General features: G+C 46.7%; 1 protein-coding gene across 8 annotated transcripts in view; it reads right to left on the bottom strand.

Annotated features, from left to right (window-relative positions):
* APBB2 (amyloid beta precursor protein binding family B member 2) overlaps window positions 1-25713 on the bottom strand; it is a 405965-nt gene that overhangs the window by 79461 nt on the left and 300791 nt on the right. For 7 of the 8 annotated variants that reach the window (XM_032136010.2, XM_032136011.2, XM_058429991.1 and 4 more), the window contains 2 exons: window positions 4479-4625; window positions 1569-1696 (listed from right to left, as the gene is read on the bottom strand). In XM_032136010.2, the coding sequence (XP_031991901.1) occupies window positions 1569-1696; window positions 4479-4625 (275 nt within the window). Of the gene's footprint in view, window positions 1-1568; window positions 1697-4478; window positions 4626-15848; window positions 15910-25713 lie in introns of those variants that run through there. The other variant, XM_058429993.1, reaches the window with a different exon arrangement.

Genomic DNA, 25713 nt, shown 5'->3' with positions numbered 1-25713 from the left:
GTACGTAGTGTCACAAGCTCCACACTTTGGCTCCCGCCTCGCACACTATGTAGTGTCACAAGCTCCACACTTTGGCTCCTGCCTTAAAAACAAAGTTGGGGGACAGAAACCAGGAAAAGCTCAAGCATCTTACACCCAGGGCCTTCCACCAAAGCTAAATGTTTTTAATGACGACCAAATATCACCAGAGAGCCTCCTTGTAAAATTAACCAATTCATGCATCTCTCCAGGGCTACAGCTCTGGCAAGCAAGGGAATGACAGGTGTGTGCACATAATCCATCCACCCACTCCCCCAAAGCATCTGGCCCAGCTGTCATCATTCATCACTGCGGTACGAAAGCTCAAAGATGCAACTGTGCTCCCAGGAAGGCTTATCCAATCGGCAGTGAGAAGAAAGGCACTTCAGCTCTCTCCTTTGCAAACCATTTCTCATGTCTGGTTCCAGCATAAATGCTTACTCTTTCACTGATGAATACCTGGCCATAATCCTTCCTTTCTGGTTTAGGTCTTGGAACTGAATCAAATGCGCTAATGCCCAGCGTTGGTTGACAAAGGCTGTGATAAGCCAAGGTAGACCACAACCCCATTAGAGAGGACCACACAACTCAATAAAAAAGCAGAATGTTCAGAAATGGAACCATAAGCTCAGGACAGCCGCCTCTCTGTTGTTGGGGATTTTTACCCTCTTTTGCAATGCTCTTGTCCATTTTCAACAAAGCAGTAACAAGCTATCATCCTACAGCTCGTCCCCAAATGCTAGGAGATGCTCTAGTACCTTAGGAACTGCCAAAGATTGACTATAATTTAAGAATTAACTGCATTTAATGTAGACCAATTACTTAACAATGGTCTCTGAGCACAAAGTCTGTGGTAACTGCTACTTTATTAGCTAAGATACACACTTGAAAATCGGAACTCGTTTCCAATCATCGTGGAGAACAGAAAATTCATAACACATCTAAGATGCATTTCTTATAAATAACACATTTTCAGTAGAATTTCAGAAAAATACACATCAAATGGAATTTTGACATGACCAGACCTTTCAAGTGTTAAAAAAGTTTAGCCAATCCCAAAACCCAGAAATTCCTGATAATCATGATTTAATGACCTGAGGGTTGTGATGAAAGGCTGTACAACGTCCCCCTTCAAGTAAGCCCTTGATGAAGAGAACAGCAGCAGGAGGGCCTCTGAAACGGCTGAGACTCCACTGAATGAAATGGAATTAATTTTAAAAAGACTGCAGAGAGGAGGGGAAAAAGGAGTTCAGATGGCCTGGGTTGGAAACTTGGTTGAATGAGGAGGGTCAGGAGAAGAAGCATGCAGAACTAGAATGCAGGATCAGGATCAGAGTTGGTAAAAGATTTGAGATACAGAAACCAGGAAGGGAAGCAGTTTGAAGGCTTTAAGAGGCAGGGAACTAGAGACAAGCTTTCATTTTTTACATTTCTATACAGAGGCTACACGAGTTTCGTATTCGGTGAAATGCTGCGAGACCGTGCTTTGATGTTCAGCTAGACCAGGGACACGGGCGAGGTGACCCGGACTGCCCCACCCAGGGACTCACCGGCCATTGTCGCGGCCCACGCCCCACACGCGGATGCTGACGATGGGCTGCGAGTGCAGCACGCTGCGGTCCATGGGGTCCACCAGGCTGAGCATGTCATTCTCCAGGATCAGGTACATGTCTTTCCCCTGGGACACAATAAGAAAACACGCTGTCTTCCTCATGCAGGCTCCAAAGCCTAATCGTGTGTGTGGCCATCTAGGAATGCCGTGTCAACCATCAAAAGAAGCCACCCTGGGGTCTGTAGTTTGTCTGCCTAAGAAACTTCCTTTCTGGACAAGAATATTGACATCTTTCAGTTTCTCCTCATACACCCCATTTCTCTCTCCCTCTCTGAGTCCTCTGAAATGTGTCCCCATCCTGCTTTCCAGGCTGCTCTTAAATTTAATTATTTACGCTTCTGAATCTTTACGACAAAAGGCTAATGGTGGGTTCCCTGGAGAATGTAGTCTTTTACTAATTCCATGCCCATCAAACTCTCAGAACCTCTCTCTTCCCATTCTTCTGGCCAGGTCCTACCAAGCATCCCCTCAATGGCCTTTCCAAACCCACAATGATATCTGCTTCTTCTTGGCTTTTACACCACTTCCTAGCTGTGTGGTCTGCCTGGCAGACAGCAGGCACAGCTTCATGACATTTCTCAGCACTAACAATAGCAAACATTTAAATGACAACATTAGGCTACGTGTTTAAGGTGCACTGGCTCATGAACTCTCTAAATTGCCCTCTGAGGGCTTGGATTGTTACTATCCCAGTTAGCAGCTGGGGAAACTGAGGCTGAAAGGTTAAGTAACTTGCTCAAGGTCTGACATAGAACCTGTGGGTGCTGCTGGGATCCCAGCACAGGGGAACACCCAGGTTTCTCAACTTCTGAACTGTCTGTCCTTCAGAGTCTTACACTCTGGTGTCCCATCTCCCCACCTGTGTTGGCTCTTTGTGGGCAGAAGTACTAGACTATTCAACTAGATTCCCCCTGCAATCTCCCAGGCATAATTTCAGGATATCATTAAACATCTGTTGCACAGCTGAAAGACACCCTCTCGTAAAGGTCATCTAGATGCTGGGGCACTGATGATGGAAGTTCTGGCTCAGCAGAACAGTGAGGCTTCATGGTAGGTCTTCAAATCTCAAAGTAAAACAGATAAATTGCTTTCTGGTATAGTTTTTGGGAATGATGTTTTAGTTTCCTCCCAAACATTCTCAGAGTGAAATACAGCTCTGATGCTCAGGGAGGCAGAGATAGATATCTCAGTGCCTCTGTCAGCCAGTGTTGAAGCTGTGGCCTGTCTACAGCTGAGATCCAGCCTGGTCTCAAAGCTTCCCCAAAGAGCAGCCAAGCCATTTACAGATGAAAGCACTGGCAGTAAACAGAACTTGTGCACTGTTGTGGTGAAACAGATTCACCAGCTACTCAGAAGGCTGAGCATGCTGCCTTAGACCTATGGCTCCTCCAAAGGTCAGTCATTCACATGTTAGTATAAATCACAACCACCTTCCTTCTAAATCCTAGCCAAGAAGGAATGGCATTTTTGACGGAAGGAGAAAGAACACAGGTGGAGAATTTGGTGGGAAACATAGGCCTGGGTTTTGTTCTTTTTTTTTTTTTTTTTTTTTTTTTTGAGATGGAGTTTTGCTTTGTCACCCAGGCTGGAGTACAATGGCACGATCTCAGCTCACTGAAACCTCCACCTCCCAGGTTCAAGTGATTCTCCTACCTCAGCCTCTCGAGTAGCTGGGACTACAGGTGCTTGCCATCATACCCGGCTAATTTTGGTATTTTTAGTAGAGACGGGGTTTCACCATGTTGGTCAGGCTGGTCTCGAACTCCTGACCTCAGGTGATCCACCTGCCTCGGCCTCCCAAACTGCTGGGATTACAGGCATGAGCCACCGTGCCTGGCCAGGCTTGGGTATTTGGATGGGAGATAATGTGGTGAGAGAGGACAGTAAAGTCAAACAACAGAAGAGTGTAAATGGCTTTTCTTGGAGGGAAGAAAATTCTTCCAGCTCTCCCTTATGCTTAGAATCTAAAAGTCAGCTTGGCAATGCACTGGTTCAGCTCCACTTTAAGGCAGACAAACTCCACCATGGAAAGGCTTGGAAACCTACCTGCCATTGGGATGTGCTGCTAGGAGAAAATGTGAGTGGAGTCCCAATCAGCCCAACCAAAAAGCAAACTTTTCTACCACTGCTCTGTTCACTAGAAGCAGAGAGAACAACATCTATTCATGTAGCAAACACTATTCCAAGACGGTCCCAAAATGCTTTTTCCACAGGTCTCAGAGCACACCAGGAATACAGCTTTTCCGGTTTGATGTGAGTTTTATACACATTTGGTATCTGTACTTATTTTTTCCTTTCTGAAATTATCTCAATTAACATTTCAAAATGGAATCACTCTGTTAAAAGGGAGAAGTATATAAATATCAATTCCACAATTCATGTATAATGTTGATTCTTCAGACTATAAGTAAAGAAGAGTGTTATAAAAGGATAATTTGTCAACTTTTAGAGCAGAGGCATCAACACTTTTGTGTGGGCGTGTGGAAGTCACCTTCCCCTTTGAGAACATAGGTCCTTCTTCCAGTCTGCAAAACTGCTCTTATACACCGGCACATACCATTTTGCAGGCATGTTTAGGGGAGTTCTGAGCCCCTAAAGCTCACCCATGAATCTGTGTTACTTAGCTACTGAGAAATGCTCTCTCCAGGCCCCAGTCCTCACTGGCATCTGGCAGTGCTAAGGGATCAGTCACACGGGGGCACCATGCCTACACTTCCTGAATTAATGGGAAAAGGCACCTGATGAACACCTTGGAGCCCCTCAGTACCATGTGTCACAGAGCTGTGGGGCTTCCTGAAATGCGGAGAATGTAAACAGCCTGCCGTGCATCATTCTACGTGCCACTTACCTCTCCCCAAATCCCGACCGTGTCTCGGATGTCATTTTTGCAGTAGGAAAGTTGCCTGATGCAGTTGTTGACCGCAACACTACTTTTACCGGGGGCGAGGTCCTCTTCTGCCATCTCTACCCATCCCAGAGAACGCACAGCAAAACACTGGAAGACAGAGAAAGAGGACAGGAAGTCACTCCATGGTTTGGTCAATCATATCGGTTTACACTACTCCCCTCGCACAACTACCAGGTACTACACTTAATGCACCTTTATTTGCTTCATTATGTTCAATCATCTAATTAACAAATCCTCTATTGCTGGAAATTAAATCGTAACTATTTTTTGCTATTTAAAAAAATGTAGTGACAAATATCTTTTTGCCTGACGTGTGTATGTGTTCAGATTTCTTCCTTAGAATAGGTTACTAGAAGTAGGCCAGGTACAGTGGCTCGCACCTGTAATCCCAGCACTTTGGGAGGCTGAGGTGGGTGGATTACTTGAGGTCAGGGGCTTGAGACCAGCCTGGCCAACATGGCGAAACCCCATCTCTACTAAAAATACAAAAATTAGCCAGGCATGGTGGTGGGTGCCTGCAACTCCAGCTACTCAGAAGGCTGAGCCAGGAGAATCGCTTGAACCCAGGAGGTGGAGGTTGCAGTGAGCCAAGTTGGCACCACTGCACTCCAGCCTGGGAGACAGGGCGAGACTCCATCTCAAAAAAAAAAGAATAGATTACCAGATTATAAGTATAGGGCTAATGGATACAAAAATTTCTAAGCTCCTGATACCTGTTATAAGGCAGTTTTTTAAATAGTGAGAAATGCAACCCCGTGAAATCTGTTATTTGGTAAGCACCTAGAAACGGTGGAGACAGAATGAATTAAATACATGTTAGGCACTGGTTTCTAATAACAGAGAAGCAAGATGTTTTCTCTAATACCCAGAAAGGCAGCAAAACAAGGAAAAAAAGTATCCACTCATGATAACAAATAAGTGTGTCAGGTCCTATAGCGTTTGTGACGAGGGAATCTTAAAATGCTCAAGTGCTTGCAGAATTGACAGATTTGTACTTTTAAAACCATTTATTCTTGTATCATTTAGAGATATTTTGTTTGAGATCATACTTCTCTTCTTTTTTAAAGTTCTGTAATTCGATTTTTCCCTTTAATTAAAAAAGTACTATATGCTGCTTATTATAACAAGTAAAAAATTCAAAGACGTATGGAGAAAAAACTTCCCAGTGCAGGTGAGGGTGACTTGGCTACAGCATTTGCCTTGCTGGTGATCACCAGGGTTGCCGCATGCCTGAGCTGGGTCCCTCATCTCTCTCTGCATCCCTGGTCCCATGCAAGCTGTCCAGCGGTTGCAGAGGCCACCTTCCCCAGATAGGAAAGGCAGACATGGAGCCACCCTTCCTTGGGAGCCAACAGACTGCATCTCAAAGAACAGCTTGTAAAGTTTCCAGATGTGAGCTTCATAACCAAATGCATGAATACAGCAAAGTGTCCTGAAGTGATCACATTCGGTCTAGGACCACCTTCCCTCTTCCAGTCACCGTGCGCAGACTGGGCACCTCGTTCCTGAGTAGGTGATCACACTTTGTCAGGGGAAAAAAAACTCACCAAAATATCAAAGACAAAACAGCCCGTTTAAGCAAGCAGTGCGCTGATGAGGAGAAGGCTGTGTGACCACCTCAACAGCCACTCTGCTGAAGGTGCACAAGGTACCTTTCACAAAGAAACCAAAAAGAGAAGGCAGTCCCCGTGACAACCACAGAAGCTACTCAGGAGTCTGAGTCTTGGGGAAAGGTTCTGCACACGTGTACACACTGCAGGGAACCAGCCCGCTGGTGAAGAGGAGGTCCCGGGCGCCAGAGCTGGCTGTGGCCAATTCAGAGCTGGCCAGGTCTTGCCTGGCCTGCCTGCCCCTCCGCAGCTCTGCTCCCTCAGTCTCAGACCAAAGTGTGTTTCTCCAGGTGGATGTGCTGGATATTCCACAGAGGCACCCCACCAAATGTGCCGCTTTATGAAAACGCACAATTGTGCCAGTCTGATCCCTAAGTGCCCAGGCCCTGCTCTTCAGAAGTGCTGTGCAGCCCACTAACCTCTCTCCCATGTTGGTTCCCAACCCAGGCCCTAGTCAGTAAAATCACAGTGTCCCAGCTGACTCCCCTGGCCTGCCATTCCAACCTTGTCTCCTACAACCTCTATTCAAATGTCAAAAGTATTATCTCAGTCAGTCCTCACCCCAACCCTTTGAGGTTGATACTAAGTTATTGTACCCATGTTATAGGTGAGGAAACTGGGTTCAGCACAAAGCTGGTGAGTGGTAGATCTAGGATTCAAACCTGGGCAGTTTGGCTTCTGGGCTCCTACACTTAACCACTTTGCTATATGCCTCTGAGATTTTTGTTGGGGGACAATGTCAGATGGGGTTAGGATGATAAAGAAGGCTGGATAAACAGCCGGTGACCCCAATACAGTTCTTCTTTTTTTTTTTTTTTCCTTTTGAGACAGGGTCTTGCTTTGTCACCCCGGCTGGAGTGCAATGGCATGATCTCAGCTCACTGCAACCTCCACCTTCTGGGTTCAAGTGATCCTTCTGCCTCAGCCTCCCAAGTAGCTGGGATTACAGGTGCACACCACCGTGCCCGGCTAATTTTTCTATTTTGGTAGAGATGGGGTTTCACCATGTTGGCCAGGCTGGCCTTGAATTCCTGACCTCAAGTGATTGGCCTGCCTTGGCCTCCAAAGTGCTGGGATTACAGGCGTAAGCCACCACACCCAGAACTCAATACAGTTCTGAGTGTATGTGGACCAAGAGTAGGAACAGCCTGCATTCTAATCTCAGCTCTCTGATGTACTGTGGGACCTTGGACAAATCATTTACTAAGTCCCAATTTTGTTCGTTTGTAAAAATGGGAGCAATAATAATAATTACTTCAGAGGGTTTTCATGAGGAGAAGATAATATAAGTAGTCAACTTAGAATATAAAAAACACTTGAACATTTGCTGAATGAATGAGCAAATAAATACAGTGTCATATAACTCTTAACTGAATAATCAAGAAGGAAAAATAGAGATTTGTATTAGGGTGACCACATGTCCCAATTTTCCCCTCAATAGTTCTGGGGTATCCCTGTCATTCTGGCAAAATTATTCAGAGCAGCTCCTTTTACTCTCAAAAAGTGTCCTGGGTTAGACAATAAATCATATGATCACTTCAGTCAAAATTCTGGTGAATTCGGTTTCTGGCATGGAAACTGGGGCTTGGACAGGGTACTGTGGAAATGGGGTTCAAGACCCACAGAAGCTGCCACCAGGAAAGCATCTCAGTGATCCTGGCCAGGGTGAGCCCTAAGACAGCAATGTTACCGTGAGATAATAGTCTGCAAACCAGAAGTCAGAAATGCGTTTTCCCACTGTCTCCAGCTGCCTACTATAAAATCCTACAATCTAGGACTGTTCAAAAGAATTCAGTAACAACAAAGAAGGTAAAAAAAGAATACTGGCTGTTTTCTCTCCTTGGAGTCCAAGATGACAAATATTTTGATCTCACAGCTCACTGAACACCCAGAGTATCATTCTTGGCTAAAATATGCAAATCACCCGATCTCACCCCAGCACATTAAAAATACTGTTTTTGCCGGGTGTGGTGGCTCATGCCTGTAATCCCAGCACTTTTGGAGGCTAAGGCAGGCGGATCACTTGAGGCCAGGAGTTCGAGACGAGCCTGGCCAACATGGTGAAACTCTGTTTCTACTAAAAACACAAAAATTAGCCAGGTGTGGTGGCACATGCCTGTAATCCCAGCTACTCGGGAGGCTGAGGCAAGAGAATCGTGGCAAAAGAATCGTTTGAACCCGGGAGGCGGAGGCTGCAGTGAGCCGAGATCGCGCCACTGCAATCTAGCCTGGGCGACAAGAGCAAAACTCCGTCTCAAAAAAAAAAAAATTGTTTTGTCATACTGATGAATATAAGCCTGGCATATTACTATAGTGAGTTTACTTAAAATCATTTTTCTTGGGTAACCCTGCTCTTGTTTTAATTTAGTTTCTCATCTGAAGAGTTTCACCCCATTCCATGTGGCCAAAGTGAGAGGAAACAGGTGTACGGGGGAATACGCAGCTCCGCCCGAGGGGCCAGCTTGGCTTCTTCCCAAAGAACGGAGCAGCAACGAGCAACCTGCAGTGTTTGGTGCTGCCCCCGTGTGGCCAGGAAGGTTCATAACCACCACCGCTTTCCCTTAAACCCAGGAAGGGATGCTGGGCGTAATCACTTCTGGGAATAAATGCTCATCTTGGAGCATGGTAAAAGCTCAAAGTATTTAATCAAGTCATCTACCACTTAAAAAAAAAAGTTAACAAAAAAATCAACATATACACTTTGACTTATGCCCATTCTTCAATAGTTCTTAACCAAAAGGGCAAAAGAATAATGGTTCAGGGTAGAACCGTGTCATCAGAGGAGTCTGGATTCAAGTCGTGATTTTGCTACTTTCTGGCTGGTGACTTTGAGTTAAGTCACTTCAGGTCTCTAAGTCTCAGTCTCTTCATCTGTAAAATAATAATGCCACCTATACTTAACAGCATGTGCAAGGCCTAAAGAAGATAATGCTGGTAAAATGCTTAGCATCATGCCTGGCAGACAGTCAAAACTTGGCAAATGTTTATTTTTGTTTGTTTATTATTTTTGAGATGGAGTCTCACTCTGTCGCCCAGGCTGGAGTGCAGTGGCGTGGCGTCAGCTCACTGCAACCTCCGTCTCCCAGGTTCAAACGATTCTCCTGCCTCAGCCTCCTGAGTAGCTGGGATTACAGGCATGCACCACCACGCCTCGCTAATTTTTTGTCTTTTTAGTAGAGACGGGGTTTCACCATGTCGGCCAGGCTGGTCTCAAACTCCTGACCTCAGGTGATCCACCCACCTTGGCCTCCCAAAGTGCTGGGATTATAGGCATTTGCCACAGCATCCAGCTTTTATTATTATTATTGATAAAAGTTTACTCTTTTCTATTAGTGGATTTTAAGGACGCTGAAGTTGTGATCTGGGAGCCACACCTTGAGAACCACTGCTATAGACAGATGGCTCCTTTCTTTACCCAACGTTATGTGGTTCCTCAGACTGAAAGTAAAATCTAGGTTCAAATCCCAGGGCTGCCTCTTACCATTTTTGACCTTGGGCGAGTTAGTTAACCTGTCTGTGTCTCAATGTCCTCATTATAAAATGTGGGTACTAAAAATAACTTGTCTCACAACAACCTATCAAATGTTGTGAGGATTAACTGGGCTAAATTCGAGTTTGCTGCTGCTTCTGTTATTGTTGTTAGTTACTATGGGCATTTAAGGGATCTGGGCCATGGCTGACCCAGAAGGGACACAGCTTTTGACCTGGGTCCCCTTCTCTCCCATTTGTTCTCTCTTCTTCCACAGTGGAATTGAGTCATCCTATCTTAGCTGGAACACTCATCTTGTGTGCAGCTTCTATCTCTGAGTTTTATAATACAGCCATCTTCCTGCAGAGGACTTCTCCCTAAAACATGTGTCGTGGAGCAGAACACAGAGCAAAGCCTGGGTATCTATGACCAGATGGTCTTGGGTTCGAATGATATTCCAATCAGTGGATGCTCAGCCTCCAGGCATCTAAGGTTACTCAGTTGAACAGTGATAAGGAAATGAAGAAGGACAAGTGGCTGGGACATTATAGGCTCTCAGCAAATATGTACTTTGTTCTCTCTGGTTCCAGAAGATACTATTATTTCAATCTTTGTTTTCCCCAGTCTTCCGTTTCTCTTTTCTCCTGCTGAATTTCTAGGTTTCTGTCCTTTTCCTTTCTCTGACCTTTAATGCAGGCAGCAAAATGAGAGCATGCTGTCAGAAAACTGGGGGATCTCCTCGAGGGACCAGGTGGGGCAGGGGATGCAGTGAGGGGCGAGACCAGGGGCCGGGAGCCAGTGAGCCATGGGATACAGGCCTTGCCTCTAGCCAGGCGAGTCGGCCTTGGGGTACAGGACCAAAGAAGACAGTGGTAAAATGAGCTCATGTCCATGAAGGAGCATATCCAACACTCAGGGCACAGCCGCTGCTCTGTGACTGTTGAGGGATAGTGACCAAAAGGTAAATGGTACCAGAACATATAACAACATTAAGTTACAGATGTTACAAAACTAAAAAAGTTCACATCAAAAAGCTAAAATGTGGCCCTACACTACACTTGTAATCCTAATTAACAGTCATCTATGGGAATCATTTACCATTCAAGCCTAATTATCCTGTAGCACAATAACAACTGTGTATTCGTGCTGATAACATTTACTGAGTGCCTTTTAGTTCCTGGACCTACAGAGATGAATGCCTCTTCTTCCCTGTAGATACATCTGAGTTGCTTGAGAGTATCTGAGAGTAGATGAGTTCCCGCTCTTGAGGAGCTTGTGACAGAGCAGACACATAGCAGCGTCTACAGCATGGACCATGAATGAAGGGCACACTGAGGCACAAGCATGGGTTGGGAGCCCACGGAAGGAGGTTTTTTTTTTTTTTGAGACAGAGTCTCACTCTGTTGCCCAGGCTGGAGTGCAGTGACACTGTCTTGGCTCAATGCAACTCTGCCTCCCGGGTTCAAGCAATTCTCCTGCCTCAGCCTCCTAAGTAGCTGGGATTATAGGGGTGTGCCACCACGCCCAGCTAATTTTCTGTATTTTTAGTAGAGACAGGGTTTCACCATGTTGGCCAGGCTGGTCTCCAACTCCTGACCTCAAGTGATTCGCCCATCTTGGCCTCCCAATGTGCTGGGATTACAGGTGTGAGCCACTGAGCCCAGGCTTTTTTTTTTTTTTTAAATTCAGAGTTAGTGATGGACAGCTTCTTAAAAGACATCAAATTGAGCTGAGCCTTGCAGGACAGATTAATTCATTCATTCAACAAATATTTATGACACCTACCATATGCCAGGCACTGGAGACTTATTATCAATGGGCCAAACAGACCAAACGCTCTGCCCTATGTAGCATTTCAAAAAACTGGAAGGGCGTATTCGTTTGGCTGCCACATCCAAGGTCACACAGCTCTGTGGACATGGATCAAGAAGAGTAAGGTGCAACTATGGAAGGCGCCCAGAGCAGAGCGGCTTGGGGCCCAGGTGTTCAAGCCACTAACTCTGGGATGAAATCTCAGGTCAGCCACTTAGTAGCAGTGTGACCCAGGTTACTCAATCTTGGTGAGCCTCAGTTTCCTCATCTGTTGACGTGAGGATAACAGGATGGACCTCACAGGGTCCTGGCATGATGAAATGGGATGACTTAGATTAAGAATCTTGCAAACGGCCTGGCCCAAAGGAAATAGGTGAGAAAAGGTGGCCACTATTTTCTCAAGGTCTCTGATCCCCCAATCCTGACACATCATAGCCAGCTATGCCAATCTAGTTTTGTTTTTACAATTAATGACTGAGCATCACTAAAGATAGCCCTAGGTGGTGGGGGACAGGGAGAGATGCAGAGCCTGGTGGGGGTGGGGGATGCTCTGTCCTCTTCAGAAGGGCAGGCTCCATCTCATTAGCTGACTTCAGGGTTTTTTTTTTTGTGACTGAGTCTCGCTCTGTCTCCCAGGCTGGAGTAGTGGCACGATCTCAGCTCACTGCAACCTCCGCCTTCCAGGTTCAAGCGATACTTGTGCTTCAGCCTCCTGAGCAGCTGAGATTACAGGTGCCCATCACCATGCCCAGCTAATTTTTGTATTTTTAGTAGAGGTGGGGTTTCATCATGTTGGCCAGGCTGGTCTCAAACTCCTGACCTCAAGTGATCTGCCCACCCCAACTCAGCCTCCCAAAGTGCTGGGATTACAGGCGTGAGCCACTGTGCTCAGCCACACTTCAGGGATTTTATTAAGGGTCCATGGACCTGGAAGATTCATGGATGGGTTTCAGGAAGCTCTAAACACCCTGAAAATATATCCAAAATGTGTGTGTGTGTGTGTGTGTGTGTGTGTGTGTGTGTGTGTGTGTGTGTGTGTGTGATGGAAAGATGGTCCAAAGCTCTCACCAGTTTTCCAAAAGCTGTAAAAATACAAAGTACAGTAAATCTTCACTTAACATCGTTGATAGGTTCTTGAAAACTGTGACTTCAAGCAAAATGACCTGTCTTGAATAAGGTTTCGTTCAACTTCTTTCAATGTTGTTTTGCTATAATGTTGATGAGAAAAAAATTTGGTTTCCTTATACATCATTTCTCTTGAAGTTGGAGTTTCTGAGAACTCACTAATAATGTTACATAAGGATTTACTGTACTTTAAAAGAGTTCCAAGGAGGTTAGATAGCAGAGTGCTCATTGTCAAGACATCAACACGTATTGTATGTGTGCATATGCATCAGGGCTAGCAAAAGCTTTCTACTTAGCATCACAGTTCTCTTTTGGTTAGTGGATGAGGAAAACGGTTAAATGGCTCTACGTAGGAAATGATCAGGAATTTAAGGGTGAACAGAAGAAACGGGTATAGGGAAGTAAGGGAGGGGCAAGAAAGGGCTGCACAACTTCCAGGTGGCTGGAGCTTGAACTGACAGGCAGGACTGAATGACTTGTGAAGGTGAGAAAGTCTGACCCAGTTTTTGTTTTTTTTTTTCTGAGATGGGGTCTCACTCTGTCACCCAGGTTGGAGTATAGTGATACAAACATGGCTCACTGCAGCCTTGACCTCCCAGGCTCAAGCAATCCTTCCACCTCAGCGTCCCAAGTGCTGAGACTACAGGCGCCCACCACACCCTGCTAATTTTTGATTTTTTGTAGAGCAAAGATCTCGCCATGTTGCCCGGGCTGGTTTCAAGCTCCTGAGCTCAAGTGATCCTCCCACCTTGGCATCTGAAAGTGCTGGGATTACAGGCGTTTGGCCACTCCACCTGGACCCAACACCCAGTTTTTAATACAAGAAACTGGCCAGGCACAGTGGCTCATGCCTGTAATCCTAACTACTTGGGAGGCTGACGCAGGAGGATCACTTGAGGCCAAGAGTTCAAGACAAGCCTGGGTAACAAAGTGAGACATGGTCTATAAAAAATTTTTTTTTAATTAGCCAGGCACAGTGGTGCACACCTGTAGTCCCAGTTGCTAGAGATGCTGAGGTGGGAGGATCACTTGAACTCAGGAGTTCGAGGCTGCAGTGAGCTAGAATCAAGCCACTGCATTCTAGCTTAGGTGACAGAGCGATACTCCATCTCTAAAAAAACCAATAATAAAATTAAAAAATGGGCCGGGTGTGGTGACTCACGCTTGTAATTCCAGCACTTTGGGAGGCCAAGGCGGGCGGATCACCTGAGGTCAGGAGTTCGAGACCAGCCTGCCAACATGGTGAAACTCCATCTCTACAAAAATCAGCCAGGTGTGGTGGCAGGTACCTGTGATCCCAGCTACTCAGGAGGCTAAGGCAGGAGACTTGCTCGAACCCAGGAGGCAGAGGTTGCAGTGAGCCGAGATCGTGCCACTGCACTCCAACCTGGGCAACAGAGCGAGACTCCGTCTCAAAAATAAATAAATAAATAAAAAACGATGCAAGAAACTGATTTTGATGTAAGCCCCCTTGATATTACCCTTGATGCACCAGCAAAAGGCCTCTTACAGAGATGGCTGATGTTGTCAGGGAGAATTAAAGGAGAAGGGTGTTACCCTTCTGCTGCGGAGAATGCTGGCAGAGAAAAAGGAACATGCAAAAGTTTCAGCATAGAGAACAGGGATTCAACATAAGAGAAATAGAATCCACAGGGAACGGGCAGGGTTTTGGGGAGGATACACAGACCTCTGCAGGATATGGGATTCCAGCCTGTCTTGCTAGATCCTAGGAACAGGGTGATCCCGGCTGCTGCCTACGCTGCAGAGCTGCTCTATGGAGACCTTTTCTATCTGTGTTCTGGGGGTCAGGTGGAAAAAAGCCATGTATTCCTGCTATACGTGACTATGAAGAATCACATAATCATATAGCCCACATACTATTTATTTCACATTGGCGGCCAGAAAAATGTATACTTAGGGTACATTTGTTACAGTTGATAGCGCATGTTTTGTGATATTTCCCTAAGAGTTATGAACAGCCCTCTGTTATCTCCCACAGTTACTGCAGCCAGTAGAGACAGCAACGGGTCTGATTTCTGCCCGCAGCCCAGGGTCTTTTCACCACCCAGGTTTCACTGAGAAATAAGGCAGTTGGGCCAGGTGCAGTAGTTCACTCCTGTAATCCCAGCACTTTGGGAGGCTGAGGCGGGCAGATCACTTGAGGTCAGGAGTTCAAGACCAGGCTGGCCAACATGGCGAAACCCCGTTTCTACTAAAAATACAAAAATTAGCCGGGCGTGGTGGCACAAGCTTGTAGTCCCAGCTACTCAGGAGGCTGAGGCAGGAGAATCGCTTGAACCTGGGAGGTGGAGGTTGCAGGGAGCCAAGATGGCGCCACTGCACTCCAGCCTGGGTGGCAGAGTGAGACTCCGTCTCATAAATAAATAAATAAATAAATAATAAGGCAGCCAGTGACCAAAGGGCTGTGACCTAAAACAACTTTCACAAAGTCCATACAAAAAACATACAAGCTTTCCAAGATTCAAAATACCTCTTGGATGTTGCCTCTATAATAGAGAAGTTTTTAGTAAACTGGCATTTGTGGTCATTACAGGCAGAAACGGAGATCACCGTCATTATGTATACAGTTTTCAATATAACTAGGCTTTGTTATTGCTTTTTTTTTTTTTTTTGGAAATACTGAGATGCTTTTCAAATCTAGGATGTCAGTGGGTTCTGCCAGAGAGGTGTCTGGGGATTCTCTGGAGTGAAGCTTGACCCAGTTCTCCATCCGGCTGAAGCAAGGAATCAGCTTGATTCATTATTCAGCATGGCAGAGACCATGGTGGCCAGGGAGGACCCAGAGAGCATTTGTACACTGGTCCCCGTGAGCGCTCCAGCTGTTCCTGCCATTTCCCCCAGACTGTCTACAACACAGTGAGCACTCAGGCAGAAAACATGATGCACGGCCCTTTGAGGCCCTGGGCCCACTAGTGCCATTTACTTAACTTTCCCCCTTCCTATTTTTCAGAGCAAGACACATAACTGGAAAAGCTCCCCTGATGTTCTCTGACAGGCCCTTCTACAAAGAGGACGGTCACGATCATAGCTAACCTCCATGTAGCGCTTACCACGTGCCAGGCATTAAGGGTTGATCCCTAATTGAAATATCGCCCACAATATCCATCTCCTTGCCTGCCCGCCACCCACTACTGGCTAGTCCCTTCGTGAAGGGCGGTTCCCAGCCTGGGTCACCCCTGTCTCTGCTCACAGGGCCAGGAATACTAACCCCATCCCCTGCAGTTGGGAAACACCCAGTGCACACGCAGTCATACAAAATGAAAGCTACGTTACTTGACACAAGGAAGGAGAAAGAGGCAACGCAGCTGAGCAGCGGCCTCACAATCCTTCTTCACACACAACACGGAGCCAGGCGAGTTCCCAGGATGTAAAACTTCCCTGATGTCAAGTCCTTAAATGAAAACGAAAGGATTCTTTCAAAGCAGATGCATCTTTACTTGTTCTCCCCTGGGCCATTCCCAAGTCAGCTCCCGCCTGCGATGTCTATTCCTAACCTCCTCCCTCTGTTGGAGAAAGCACACCTGCAGACTTGCCACGAAGCAACCTTGAGAAAAGCAATCATTTTGAGATTTATAGGAACCACTGATGTGCTGGAGAGAATGCACAAAGGCAGTCTCACTCCAGTGGGGGCTGAGACGAGATTTGGCATCTGCTTTATTGCTGGGGAATCTTTGCTTCCCCACGCTTATTCAGGGGAGGCCAAAGCTCCTCACTCCTCCGCACTGAGAGATCTCTTTGGTAAGGGTACAATGGTCCAGAGCAGCAGCCTAGACACCTTCCTGACCCCTTGTGTGGCTCGAGTTGGGAAGGGGGAATGAGTTTGATGAAGGTCAGTGGTCTGAGGCCATGCTGGAGAGGGGGAGGGTGTCACTGTCCTGGAGGGGCCTGGGTTTGGCTTCTAATTTAAGACATACATTGGTGTAGCATTAAAGTCATGACATTAACATGCTTTCCTTTTAAGACACAAGATAACACATTTTTGCACGGCAATGAAATAATGTCTTCAATGTATTCTAAGCATAGTTTCTAAGTATTCATTGTTAACTTAAAAGCATTCTCAGCTGGGCACAGTGGCTCACATCTATAATCCCAGCACTTTGGGAGGCTGAGGTGGCTCCTGCTTGAGCCCAGGAGTTTGAGACCAGCTTGGGCAAAATGGCAAGGCCCTGTTTCTACAAAAAATTTAAAAATTAGCTGGGCATGGTGGTGCACGCCTGTAGTCCCAGCTACTCGGGAGACTGAGGTGAGAGGATGAGGCAGGAGAACGGCTTGACTGGGAGGCAGAGGCTACAGTGAGCTGAGGTGCGCCACTGCACTCCAGCCTGGGTGACAGAGTGAAACCTGTCTCAAAAAAAAAAAAAAAAAAAAAAATTCCCACCAGTACTTAGTTAAGGGGATTTCAGAGTCCCAGTGAGGAGGGAGGAAACTTCCATTTCCAGCGCTCTGATGTAACCACAGGTGCTTTATTATTAGCTACCTAACTTAATTTAGTTCAATTTTCACAACCCAGTGAACCTAGTGAAGGAGGGACTCTGCATCATTTTTAAGTGTCCACACAAAGCATTGGAAACATTTTGACCATGAAGGGACTTGAACCTTCAATCTTCTGACCCAAAGTGAGATGTCTTTTCCATTAGGCCACATGGTCTCCTCTCTCCCATTTTTGAGATGAGCAAACAGATTCCTGGCAAATTTAAGGCTGCCTAAAACAGAGGTGGCAGAAAAGAGTGTCTCACACATGCACTTATTAAGAGTGTGTGTATATACATGTACATATGCATGTATATATGTCCACATGGGTATATATGCATGTATATGTAAATATGCGTATATACACGCATATATGCATGTCTATATGTGTATATGTAGATGGATCTAGGTACAGATAGACATACATGCAAAGGACTCAGCTAGAGACTTCCTTTTACATATCTTATTTAATCAACTTAATCCACATAACAACACATGAGGCAGATATTATCATTGCCATTTCACAGATGAGGAAACTGAGGTACAGGGTAGTTGTTAAGACTGAATTGTGTCCCCTCCCCAATTCCTATGCTTAAGTCCTAACCCCCAATGTGACTGTATTTGGAGAAAGGGTCTTTAATGCAGTAATTAAGTTAAATGAGCTCTAACAATGGGACTCTAATCGGACTGATATGCTTTAATTAATTAATTAATTTATTTATTTATTTTAGACAGAGTATCACTCTGTCGCCCAGGCTGGAGTGCAGCGGCTCACTGCAACCTCCGCCTCCTGAGTTCAAGCAATGATCCTGTCTCAGCCTCCCAAGTAGCTGGGATTACAGGTGCGTGCTACCAAGCCTGGCGATTTTTGTATTTTTAGTAGAGATGGGGTTTCGCCCTGTTGGTTAGGCTGGTCTTGAATTCCTGACCTCAGGTGATCTGCCCACCTTGGCATCCCAAAATGTTGGGATTACAGGTGTGAGCCACTGTGCCTGACCCCCTTTTTTTTTTTTTGAGACAGGGTCCTGCTCTGTTGTCCAGGCTAGGGTGAAGTGGCACGATCTTAGCTCACCGCAGCCTTCACCTTTTGGGCTCAGCCTCCCCTGAGGAGATGGGACTACAAGTGTGCACCACCATGCCTGCTAATTAAAAAAAGGTAGGTATTTTTTGTAGCAATGGGGTTTCACCATGTTACCCAGGCTGGTCTGGAACTCCTGGGCTCAAGCCATCTGCTCACCTTGGCCTCCCAAAGTGCTGGGATTACAGGTGTGAGCCACTGTGCTCAGGTGTGTGTGTGTGTGTGTGTGTGTGGTGTGTGTATGTGTATGTGGTGTGTGTGTGTGGTGTATGTGTATGGTGTGGGTGTGTGTGGTGTGTGTGTGTGTGTGGTGTATGTGTATGGTGTTTGTGTGGTGTGTGTGTTGTGTGTGTGTGGTATGTGTGTGCCTGTGTGTGTGTGGTGTGTGTCTGTGGTGTGTGTGTGTGGTGTATGTGTATGGTGTGTGTGTGTGTTGTGTGTGTGGTACGCGTGTGCCTGTGTGTGTGTGTGGTATCCTTTTAAGAGGAGAAAGAGACAGCAGGGAGGCGCCCACACAGAGAATAGGCCATGTAAGGACAGAACAAAAAGGCAGCCAGCGCAAACCCGGGAGAGCGGCCCCAGGGGAAGCCAAACCTGCTGTCACAGCGACCTTGGGCTCCCAGCCTCCGTAACTGTGACAAAAGAATGTTTCTGTAGTTGAAGCCACCTCATCTATGGTATTTTGTTATGGCAGCCCCAGCCAACAAATACACAGTGGTGTATACACTTCAGGTAACCATGAGCATACGGCGGAGCTGGCAGCGAAGCCTGGGTTTGTGTCCTGACACATTCCTGTCACCGCGCCTTGCTGCCTCCTAGGTGCGGCAACAATGCTGGCTTTCCTGACGGAGAGAGGGAAGCTGGCATCCCCAGGCCACACCTATAATGCCTCTCACCCCGACACGCGTGTGCACAGCACGCCTCCTCCCCTCCTCACGGTCTTGGGTGTACCCAGTAGCTACACCCACTCTAAAGAGGCCCCGAAGAATTCAAGGCTTCCTAGGAGTACCCTGAGGAGAAGGAAATACTCCCTCAATGGGGAGGGAGTACTTCAAAGCTCACCAGCTCAAGGTTTATAGCTTTGGGCTGGTCCCAAGGCTTCTCAGAAGTACCTCAGAGCCCACACTGGGGGAGCGGCCACTGCAGGCACCAAAAGCCCTGAGGTAGTGTGGGCGCCCTTGTGCAAACTGTCCAACAGGGGGCACCATCACCCAACACCTGCTAACAGATCACTGGAGGCAAGGAGGCCTACGGAGGCAAAGGAAATGCCCAGGCAGCCGACTAACTGCCTGCTCGCTGTGTCCTCCTCCCTCCAGGCCACAGCACTGCACTCCTCACTGTTCTCCAGAGATGTAGGACTGTCAGGTCCAGGGGCAACCTGCAGAGGAGCCCAGTGTGGGGCTGAGGCCTCTGGGCCTCCCCCATCACAGTGGCCCTGCTCTTCCCCTTATACAGAAGGGCTTCTGCTACTAAAGAAAGGCCGGTGCACCATGCAATCGCCATTATTTGCAATGCCTGCCCCACAGCGACTCTCATTAACCTGCTGAGTAGGTTCAATCATCAGCACGTCATGAACAAGTCACACAAATTTAAAAATATCAACCAGAAATGTCAACTTATTAATTTACAGAGAGAAACACAAGTGTCAGTCGACTGCATGTTCAGGTTGGCTAATGAGAGGGTTTGCTGTCTGCAGGAAACCCACTCCAGTTTTCAATCCCCAGGCCACCGCAGGCTGACGAACTACGATGCAGGCAGAAGAACCTGACAATCAGCATCGTAACGGCCAGGATCCTTGAAGATTCTTCTCTCATGCCAGAGACACGCCTCTGGGTTGTGATTTAGTACAGAAACAGTTCATTGCATTAGTCATTTCCTGCCCAGGAACCAGGCTGGCATTATGAGTCCTATTTTTATCAATGGAAAATTTGAGCACAGGTGGGTTCAACTGAGAGACGTAGCCCAATGTTTCCAGAATGTCATGGAACAAATTAAGTGTATGTTTACTTAAACATGAACTTGCAGGCATATCTCATTAGACACATGTAATCTGATAATCACTTATAATCATCATGATACTAGCAGTGACTATTTATCGAGGGCTCACTCTGTGCTGAGTGTTTTATATACAAGTCTGGTCTTGGCAGGGAAAGCATGAAGGTGGGCGCTGACATTTACACATCACTTGCCACAAGCTGTATGCTTTACAGCAAGTAGCACAACATGTTTTCACAACAACACTACAAAGTAGGTGCTGTATTTCTTATTTTCTAAATGAGAAACTGAGGTTCAGGGAGCTTAGTTTAATTGTCTAATGTCACAATGTAAATAAACAGCAGAGCTAGATTTGATCTGAGGTTCACTGCAACCTCTATCTCCCAGTTTCAAGCGATGGCCGCATCCTCCCTAGTAGCAGGGATTACAGGCACCCACCACCATGCCCGGCTAATTTTTTTTTTTTTTTTTTTGTAATTTTAGTAGAGACAAGGTTTTCCCATGTTGGCCAGGCTGGCCTCGAACTCCTGACTTCAGGTGATCTGCTGCCTCGGCCTCCTAAAGTGCACTAGTCTTTTTTTTTTAATTTTTAGAGAGGGGTCTTGCTCTGTTGCCCAGGTTGGAGTGCAGTGGTAAGATCATGGCTCATTGCAGCCTAAATCTTCTGGGCTCACGTGATCCTCCTACCTCAGCCTCCTGAGTAGCTGGGACTACAGGCTATGCACTACCATACCCGGCTAATTTTTTCTTTTTTGTAGAGACGGGGTCTCACCGTGCTACCCAGGCTGGTCTTCAATTCCTGGGCTCAACAGATCTACTTGCTCCAGTCTCCCAAAGTGCTAGGATTACAGGCATGAGCCACTGGGCCCAGCTCCCGGCCCTAGTCTTGATTCCCCATTCTCTGCTCTACATTAGCTGTTCTATTAGCAGAAATGCTCAATCTAAAGGGGGCTGCTTGAGATCAGGCCTGTTCTGGGGGCCTCTGTACACCCACCACCCAAAAGTGGCCCTGGATGTGCCACATGTTCAAGAAATATTTGTCAGATGAAGACACTCGAGCTTGAGACAGACTGAAGTATCACAACAAGGCTAGGCCAGACCTGAATGGTGGTCCTGGACCACCACTCCCTATTTGTGCCTTCAGCACATTCATCATCCTTAGTTTCCTCATTTGAATCACCGGAGGGATAATCCTGCCTTTGCAGGCACTGCTGTGGATTCAAGGGACTGTGAACCCTGGCAACCAGCCCAGCACAGCCTACGGGAAGCAGTTGTTTTTATTAGAATAATAGTAAAATTGTATACAGCCTGGACTCTGAAGCCAGAGATCGCAGTTGAATCTCAGCTCCCTACTTAATTCCTGTGTGACACACAGCAAGTTGCTGACCTTCCCCTGTGTCTTGGCTTTTCTAACACAGAAATGACAGACATAGGGTTGACCCTTGAACAACATGGATTATTTAGACTGTGTAGGTCCACACAGAGTTTTTTCAAGCAAATGCAGATTGAAAATAGAGTATTTGCAGGATGCAGAATTCGTAGAGGGTTGACTTCTCGAATCCGCAGGCTCCTCAGGGACAACTGTGAGACTTGAGTATGCGTAGATCTGGTATACTCGGGGGTCCTGGCATCAATCCTCCACAGGTACTGGGGGATGACTGTACTGATGTCCTAAGGAATGTTGGGGGCACTAAATGGTATCATGTGTATAAAGTGCTCACAATGGTACCTGGTAAACATACAATGTGTCAGCCTTTATGATGATGAGCTCTAAATTATCAATAAATCCTGATCTAAGCCATGCCTAGTGATATAAAAGTCATATATCAATTTAGTCGGAGGACCTAGGGTCAGGTATCATGTCCAACTCCAGGTGTCTTACACTGTAGGTCACAGGGCCAGTCCTTCCTGTGGGCTTACTCTGCCCAACCCAATCCATGTCTGGCTTATCAGGAGCGCCATCATAAGCTCCTGGGGCCTGGAATCTGCAGACTGGAGCCCATATCGAAGGGTCCCGGGGCACCTCAACAGAGGTGCATCCTGACCTCTTAATCTGTCTGCAGTCCTCATAAGTGGGCCTCCAGCTGGTCCCGGATCAACACCTAGCGGGACACGGATTCCTGTGCTGGAGCCGAGCCTCCATGCAGAGCTTTGTGCTAATTTCTTCTCTAGGTACCAGTGGGATCTAGATAACTGTCATGACATCACCTCCCTCCTCCCTCTGCCCCTACACAGACTTTGAGCTTCAGAGCACTGGGAGGCTGCAAAGGCCTGCTCATTAAATTGGACCTGCTAGACATGGAACAGGCCTGCAGAAGCTTTGGAGAGTATGGTTTGGACTATTCCTGCACTCAGCGATACGGGACAAGCACAGAACGCAGTAATATTTAGTTTGTTCAAAAAGCCAAATGCTTTTGCAAAGTACTCTTTTTTATTTAATAGGAAATAGAGATTGTCTTATGGAAGAGTGGGGTGGGAACCTGTGGAAGAGACATCTTAAATCCAACCCCTGGCAGTCTGACATAGGGCTGCTGTCAAATCCCCATAGCCACACTCCCAATCACAATGCTTCTTAGACACCCCTAACCCACCGCAGCCTAAGGCCTACAAAGACAGCTCAATGGCTGGGCACGGTGGCTCACGCCTGTAATCCCAGCCCTCTGGGAGGCCAAGGCGGGCGGATCACCAGGTCAGGAGTTAGAGACCAGCCTGGCCAACATGGTGAAACTCCATCTCTACTAAAAATACAAAAATTAGCCGGGTGTGGTGGCAGGCACCTGTAATCTCAGATACTCAGGAGGCTGCGGCAGGAAAACTGCTTGAACCCGGGAGGCAGAGGTTGCAGTGAGCTGAGATCGCACCACTGTACTCCAGCCTGGGTGACAGAGCAAGATTCCATCTTAACAAAAAAAAAAAAAAAAAGGACAGCTCAGTTATTGCAAAAGTATCTCTAAGAATAATGATCTGAGAGTGACCGTGGAAATTCCCCTGGTGGAACAGTGAACACGTTACACAAAAGGGAACTTCGTCAAATCTGCTGCTGGAGATGCTCAAATGCCAAGCAAATCTGAGTGTGTGGCAGTAAACATGAGATTCACATCCCACCTTCTCGGAGTCTGAGTAAAGGCCCATGGAAGTCGAGGCCAAGAAGCTCGGCTGGCAGAATCCTGCTTCTATTCCTGCTGATACGCAGCAGATGTCTGCGCTACTGGGAAACCATTCTTACTCCCTGAAAGTGTGAGTGGTATTTTAGTTTTCCCCTGCAGGAGTCTTGGAAAAGATTGGAAAGCAAGTCCTGAGGTCCGCATGGCTGATTTACACTACAGATTACGTTTCTGCTACTGCAAAGCTGAGAAATGTTATTTGCAGAGTAAGCACAGAGGAAAATTGGAATGCACACCAAACTGTGCACATGAAGTGGAACATTGCATTTCGCTGGGAAATGAGCTCTAGGCCACGTGAGCTCTAGGGGAGACGCTGATCCTAAGAAAGGAGCAGAGACAGCCTAGAGTCAGGAGGCAGGCTGTACCTGCCAGTCTGGGAGGTCACAGCGGGAATGCTGTGGGCCGATGGTGAAGTTACATAGTTCAGTCTCAAATAGTAACAGGTATGTTTGCAATATGGAAAATGCGATTCTCAAATAAATAAACAAGTGTATGGTTTTTAACAACTGTTTGCCATAAGCATGCTGCCTAGGCAGTATCTGAGGCAATTCAGAACTAGTTTGGTCCTCTCTACCCTAAAATGTGCCCTTGTAGATGATTCCACTCAGAATAATGCCACTGAGCCTTGAATCAAGTCCTTCCTCCGAATAGCTCAAGTGCAGATACACTCCATCCCCATCATGTGCAGATTCCATATCTGCAAGTTCATCTACTTGCTAAAGTTTATTTGTAACCCCAAAGTCCATACTCCTGGTGCTTTTGTGGTCATTTGTGGACATGCACAGGGTGGCAAAACACTTGAGTTGCCCAGTGCACATGTTCCTAGCTGAGGTTGAGCTAAGTGACATTCCCCTTTCTTGTTTCAGCTCTCATACCGTAAAGAGGTGTCCTTTTTGCGATCCATTTAGTACCACTTTTTTCACATTTTCGTGCCCTTTAGCAGTGATTTTGCTGTTTAACATGGCTCCCGAGAACAGTGCTAAAGTGCTTTTAAGTGTGAGAAAGCTATGAGGTGCCTTATGGAGAAATACATTTATTAGGTAAGTCATTCAGGCATGAGTCATGGTGCTGGTGGCCATGAGTTGAAGGTCAACGAATCAATAACATATACTAAATAAGGGGGCTGGGTGTGGTGGCTCACGCCTGTAATCACAGCACTTTGGGAGGCTGAGGCGGGCGGATCACCTGAGGTCAGGAGATCGAGACCAGCCTGGCTAACACGGTGAAACCCCATCTCTACTAAAAATACAAAAAAAAAAAAAAAATTAGCCGGGCATGGTGGCAGGCGCCTATAATCCCAGCTACTTGGGAGGCTGAGGCAGGAGAATGGCATGAACCTGGGAGGTGGAGTTGCAGTGAGCCGAGATCACACCACTGCACTCTGGCCTGAGTGACAAAGAGAGACTCCGTCTCAAAAAAAACAAAAAAAACCAAACAAAATAAAAATTATCCGGGCATAGTGGCTCATGCCTGTAGTCCCAGCTACTCTGGAGGCTGAGGCAGGAGAATCGCTTGAACCCAGGAGGCAGGGGTTGCAGTGAGCTGACATCGTGCCATTGCACTCCAGCCTGGGCAACAAGAGTGAAACTCCATCTCAACAAATAAATACATAGGTAGATAGATAGATAGATAGATAGATAGATAGATAGATAGATAGATAGACAGACAGACAAACAAATAAATGGAAACACATAAAACAAGGCTAGATACTGATCAGGTGATGAAAATGTTGTGACCAGGGGCTTGCAGGAACCTAACTCTGTATTTCCTCTAGCAGCATTGCTTCAGTATTTACTAATTCAGTGTTGCTGGTGACTTTATAGAACTCAATTGCCACGAATGATGAGAATCAGCAGTATCTGTCCTTCTTCACAGAGCAAGAATGGAGGGACACAGGATACCGGGGTGGGGGGCGGTGCTTAATTACTCTTAAGCTTTCTAGATTTTGGTGTAGTGAGTTGCAGCCACTAGAAACCATGAGTCCTTGGGTTTTTGTCCTAGTTCTACTACTGACTAGAATCTTCAGGATGTCATCTGATTTAATCAGGCCTCATTTTAGTCATCTGACAAGAGAGAGGAGAAGGGGGCAGTTGAGGAGGGAGAAGGGTTTGGGCTAAAAGATCACTCAGGACATTGCCTGCTGTGAAACACCTCTCAAACACTTTATCCAACTCTTGTCCCCACTGGTTATTCCTTTGGCTAAAGGCACAGTGGCCTCCAGGCCAATCCTTCAATCACTAAGGACTCATCACCATGGGCTCCCCCCACCCTCCCAATCTACCTGCTTCCCTCTCTCATTTCCTACTCAGTGTCACCTTCTGGGAAGCCTCCCTGACTACTTAAAGCTGCTACTCCTCCCGGCACTCACTCACACTCTTCCCTGCTGTTTTTCTCCATAGTAAGTCTTTTCACCTGATGTACTTTTATTCCA

The sequence above is a fragment of the Hylobates moloch genome, unplaced genomic scaffold (genome assembly GCF_009828535.3).
Source record: "Hylobates moloch isolate HMO894 unplaced genomic scaffold, HMol_V3 SCAFFOLD_17, whole genome shotgun sequence".
NCBI lineage: Eukaryota > Metazoa > Chordata > Mammalia > Primates > Hylobatidae > Hylobates > Hylobates moloch.
The sequence above is the reverse complement of the archived record's forward strand: the minus strand, read 5'-3'. Positions and strand labels throughout refer to the sequence as shown.